Source organism: Dufourea novaeangliae, unplaced genomic scaffold (genome assembly GCF_001272555.1).
Source record: "Dufourea novaeangliae isolate 0120121106 unplaced genomic scaffold, ASM127255v1 scaffold57, whole genome shotgun sequence".
In the NCBI taxonomy this organism is placed as follows: Eukaryota; Metazoa; Arthropoda; class Insecta; order Hymenoptera; family Halictidae; genus Dufourea; species Dufourea novaeangliae.
Genome location: NW_015373937.1, coordinates 156896 through 162631, shown reverse-complemented (window position 1 = coordinate 162631; position 5736 = coordinate 156896). Strand labels below are relative to the sequence as shown.

Here is a 5736-nt window from a genome sequence, read left to right as displayed (position 1 = left end):
GGCGTTTAGCGTTCATATGATCATCGTGTTTATAACGCTGGGTCACTTCAAAGCCGCGGGTTCCTTTTGAACAGAGTACATTCTACTTGGTCATTAATTCCGGCGTTCGATCGCGAGTTTCCAGCTGAAATTTACATCGGTAAAACTAGTTGAGTTTCGCTTCCTGTCGAAGTATTGTCCGAGCACGGAAATTACGGGATTTTTATAAAAATAAATATATCTAATAGGCGTAATAAAACCGATCGAGGATCGTTAACTTGATTGCCACCACGATCTATGGGGACCTAGAACTGCGAAAATTGACGTCGTGGCACGTCGCCCTACGGAATTCGGCGGGCTAGGATGAAAAGAGAGACCGCCGCTTTAGGCGGTCCCTTGTCTCCGGGGAAGGCCATCGGCATATGCGGCTCGCGTGCACCGATGCAACCGTAGGATCGCAGTAACAGGTGCAGATGCAGAGAAAGCGATCGTTAGCCCGACAGCCCCCGGGTGCATGTGCGCCTATTATGATTTCTTTCGTAATTAGTCCTCCCTTCCCTCCGTCGTCTTTCGTACGCGTATTCGGTTCTGTACCTATTATTTATTTTCGTCGAACGCATGCACAGCTCGGGGGAACATGTGCCGACCTTTGTCATTCACGGTTCTTCCGCGTCTTCGGGCACGGTGACGTTAATGACGACGACCTTGAACTTCGTCGAGTCGTTGTTACCTCTTCGTTCAGCATGGGTACCGAGATATTCCATATAGTAAACGTGATATCCGCTTTTTATATACTGTTTATCACGATCGAACGATCGACATTAGAGCGTTTTCCTATTTTGATAAAGCTAATATACTACTGGCATCTACTTTTCTTGTCGTTGGTAGCCAAATCACCAAAACACAGATGACTCTTCAATGGTTCTGGGTCCACTGGTAGCCACCCTCGACTGGATAGATCCAAGACACCGAGAGGTGGCTATACATATCCCTTGGAAAGCGTCTTGCCAAGGGACTTCACCAAGGGTTGGCTGTTTGCATCTCTCGACAAATAAGGGGAAGTCGTTATCCCCTGGATGGGAGGAGTAATTAACTGCTTCTACCTCCTTTCTGTGCGCTCCACCTCAGCCAGCATCCTTCCTTTCCGGCTTCGGCTTCTACTCGAAGGAGCAGACTTAAGGAGGCCCGCTTAGGCTTTCACGGGGTCGTGTCTTCATTATTCACGCTAATCTGCTTTTGCCTCGCGCTCCTCACCGCCTCGATCTCTCACCCCCTTGTGCACCCTACAATCGGCGAACTCTATCGGTTAGTTTATAATTTACCTAAAGTTATCCGGGGAAACGATTTCTTTTACGGTACATTTCGCGGTCTTCTTTGCAAGAAAAAAGAAACGGGATTCGGTGACAGGAAGACATAGTAAGTGATCCAAATGAGGATGTTACAAAATTGCGATCCTTCAACATATAGAGCGGTAAAGAAAAAGTTTCATTACTTATAGGGATAGACAGTACTCGGTGAATCGAATGAAAATAATTTCTCTTGCCAAATCTAATAATTAGATGTATCCTAGACGATGATTTCATCAACACATCTATGTCCACCGAAGGTTTAATTGCACATATCTTTCACAGTTCAACGAGTATTATCAACCATGTAACTTTGTAACTTTTCGTTTAATACCTCGATGTAGCGAAGTTGTTCCATCACGGCCACACCGCGATCCGAATCTATAAATTTCAATGTAATCTTTTAAAAAGAGGATCGACGTTTATATTCGTAAGATAGAGACCCGAGTTAGGAACGCGTACTTCCAATATTCGTTGCGGACCACCATCGGTAGGAACCCCGCGGAGCTCGCCAAATTATGATGAATTGTTTTCTCTGTTAACTGGCAACGCCGACAAACGTGGCTCCGTAACACCCCCGACCGAGATAATCTTTCACCAATTCCGAGTCGCTGATTGATCGTCGCTGGTCCATCGGACGATTCGTGCGAACGAATCACCGTGATAGAACACCCCCGAAACGGCTTTTTCCTCTTTTACGGCCGACAGAGGCAGAAAGTTTCGAACTTCGACGAATACGTAAAGGTGACCGACCAAACGAAATAAAACGTTCCGAAGCTTTTTCTGTTCTACAAAATAACATTTAAATTGGAGAGTCGTTTACAAGAATAGTTACTAAACTATGTCCATTGACACACTATTTGTGTTTGTATATATTACTACGCCACAAACACGTTTCGATTCTCCCTGCTTGATAGCTACAATTCAGAGACGAAGTATGCGTATTAAAAAATATACATGCGTTGCATTACCGTTTCTGACGGTACAAAATCTCGTCGCAATCCTTACTCGTGTTCAATGTTATTTTTCCTTAATTTTGCATTACATAGCACCGGAGACATTTACAAACGGATTCAATGGGTAGTATTGTGATCTATACAATGTCGTCATATAAACACGTAAGTGGTACTAGAGACTTGCAGAATGCCTATAATAATGTTGTTGCGATTATTTGATACTGAAATAAGCAAGCGTTATTGGTCGCTAACTCATGTGAGTGTTCACGAGGAGGTAAAGAGCCAAAAAAAGGCGATCAATGACCCTTCTGGTTTAATGAAATCTGAATAAACGTCGGGGTATTAAAAACACACAAGGAAAATGCTCTCCTCGTCTTGTGAAACAAACGTAATGAGTCGCGCGTAGCAATAAACGAATGCGGTTCCAGCTTATCGGGTAATTGTTTTACATATAACTGAACGAAACATGTGTAAAGCAACAAGCTTAGATGCGTAGAAGGAAGCGTTTCCAATTACTTGCGTACAATGCAAGGTGAAGGAACGTATCTGTGTATTACAAAAATGGATATTTCGAACTGAAATCTGAATACTATGAAATATTATTTATATATATATGTATGTATATATATATATATATTCTTGTTATGCAACGCTTTTAGGGTTTTTGCCCCACCATCTATTTTTTCATACACCATTTTTAGCATTAGAATGCATCTGTTACGATATAAATGCCACAACTTCAGTTTACAATCCTCATTCGAGTCTATCTCTTTATTGCTGTAAGTTTAGTAAGATGTTTTGACCTGGGGGTAAATAGGCTACTTGGCGGGATTTAGACAGATTGTGGGCAATATCCTCCGCGGCTTCGATTCTTCTGAGTTCAACTATACCATCACCAGCTTCACCGAGAGACTTCGCGATTAGACTGGCCGCCTGTGCATCACCCTCTGCAGTAATGATCGCTGCTTTTTTTTGTTGTTCAGCCTTTTCCACCAAGAAACGCGCCTTCTCTGCTTCTTGTTGGGCTACTTGTTTCAATTCTACAGCCTGTGTGAACTCTTTTCCAAAGGTTAAATGTGTCTGAAACAGAAACAATGTACCCAAAATTAATTCTACATACTAAATTAACATACGAATAGGAAATAGATTAAGATATACACTTACAAGGGAAATATCATCTAGGATTAGACCAAACTGAGAGGCTCTTTCTGTTAAATCTTCACTGACTTTCTGAGACACAAGCTCTCTTTGCGTAATCAATTCTCCTGCATCAAATTGAGCAACCACTGCTTTCAATACTTCAGTAGTAATAGATGGAAGTACTCTTTCATCATAGTCTACACCAAGAATGGTGTAGATCTTTGGCAGGGATTCTGGCACTGGTCTAAAGAGGATACGAAGTGTGATGTTTACATTTTGTAGGTCTTTGCTTCCAGTTATAACAGGAACATTTCTTGGCCTAGATCGAATATCAAATATGATAGGTTTCTGTACCCAGGGAATAAAGAAGTGTGTTCCTTCTCCAACAACCAGTTTCTTTATGCCAGCAAATCTATCAAAAATAACAGCTCTATGACCTCCATCCACTGAAACAGGAAGTACACAAATTTATTAAAATAAAATGATTTGTATCTTATACTATACATGTCAGAAATTACTGGGAACTGACCATTGTAAAGGGCAGAATTAACAACAGTTCCAACAACGGCTAGGCCCAAGCCAAATTGCCCAATTCTATTGAAAACCTGTGCCATTTTCTAATAGTGTACCTGAAAAATTGGAAAAAAAATACAATGGTAAAGCATGATCAACTAATTCTGATGTAATCCGACAGACTGTTTAGCTGCGGCCAAACAATTATAACCTAAAAACTCTAGAGAATCACGAATCGTGTTCCGAGTAAAGTAATTACAAAGGAAGCTTAATATATGCTGGAACGAAAACATAGAATTCAAACAAAATATAGGATTGGAATCAAATCAAAAAACTGTAGCATATAAAAATACTTTAAGCAACCGGTCCCCGAAAGGTTTTGGTGCTATGGATTTCACAATTAAGACGAATTTTCTATGTACATAACGATTCGGATACTGTCGAAATGAAGAATAACCAGTGATTATTATATTACCGTAATTAATCCTTACGTAATAAATTCTATCTTCGAAATTGAAATTATCACTTTTCTTCTCGCGTGGTGTACAGACGTCGATAAAAGGAAGATGGAGTCTACACCCAACTCATGGAGGAACTGATCTGCAGCGCCTCTTAGTGATTGCTGTTCACGAGGCAAATTTAAAAGTGTTATTTAAAACTTGGTATGCACAATGGATGGTCACAATTTAAGTCTATTCATAGATAGACTAAAATTAAAAATAATTATTATCATTACGATGTGATGATGAATATGAATATAACAATGGATATCGAATTACGATTTAAGTTTAACATTTACTGAATTTTACTAATTATATTCTATGTGTAGGTACTGTATAATCAAAAATATTTTCCCAACCAGTTATTTCATTGAAGGAAGACACTGATCAACATTTAAAGCCATAAAGCGTCTACCACTACGCTTTCGACTTGCGACATTTTTCCTAAGTTTCGTTTGATCGAATTGTCTTAAATATAACTGCATAAATATTGTACAATCATATACTAATTATAGTTGTCTGGTTCAACAGGTTACTACAGAAGCTAACTACAGCCTACGTCTTTTAAACTTGGGCTGTAGTAGTATCTGCAGAAACTGCCATGGTTGCTGGGGTTATTGTCTAATTTCTTCACGGGAACACGTATATGTGCTCGCACGTATATCATGCGCGTTCGGCACAGTGCGCTAATACGGAGGTCAACGAACGATATATCACTGTAACACTTAAAAAAGTTTTAAAGTTCCATTTATATCATTGTCCTGTGGAAATATTCATGCTTCCAGTAGCATTCATATTCCACTCAATGAATTTACAGAATAAGGAAAAGGAATCTAAAGTAATTTTCAGTAGTTCTATACATCTTTATCTCGAATAATTTTCTAAAACATTCAAAGTACTAGACATTTTTACATTTTGAATCTCATATCGATTTCTAAAATAATCCTAGTTCGATATATTAATAGAACGTAGTTTCATGAGATATATTCGAAGTTCGCAGCCATTCGCTCCATATTGTCTTCAGTTTACAGTACTTTACCGATGACAATACCGATTCCCCCACGAGGAGGTTGCTGCGAGTGGAGGCCCAAGGCAAGTAGATGGAATCACAAGTTCTACATCTACCCACCTTTCACAATAAACCTTATAAATAACTTAAATCTTAACTATATAATACTACCGATACTAAAATCCCTCGGCGGATGACTTCTTTCTTGAGCCTAAACCTATAAAAAACTAAGTTCCCTCGTCGGTTGTCTTCGTTCTTCAGCTTAGAACTAATATTATCTTAATATTCTAATT

General features: G+C 39.6%; 1 protein-coding gene across 2 annotated transcripts; it reads right to left on the bottom strand.

Annotated features, from left to right (window-relative positions):
- Positions 1-2114: 2114 nt before the first annotated feature.
- On the bottom strand, positions 2115-4489 carry LOC107185397 (protein l(2)37Cc). 2 transcript variants are annotated; one of them, XM_015573064.1, is made up of 4 exons: positions 4426-4489; positions 3951-4050; positions 3446-3867; positions 2115-3361 (listed from the first exon to the last, which is right to left on the bottom strand). In XM_015573064.1, the coding sequence occupies exons 2-4, from the start codon at positions 4033-4035 to the stop codon at positions 3053-3055; spliced, it is 816 nt and encodes a 271-aa protein (XP_015428550.1). In that variant the 5' UTR covers positions 4036-4050; positions 4426-4489; the 3' UTR covers positions 2115-3052. The 2 variants fall into 2 exon arrangements, with proteins under 2 accessions (XP_015428550.1, XP_015428548.1); XM_015573062.1 differs by having other exon boundaries at positions 4410-4488.
- Positions 4490-5736: the final 1247 nt, after the last annotated feature.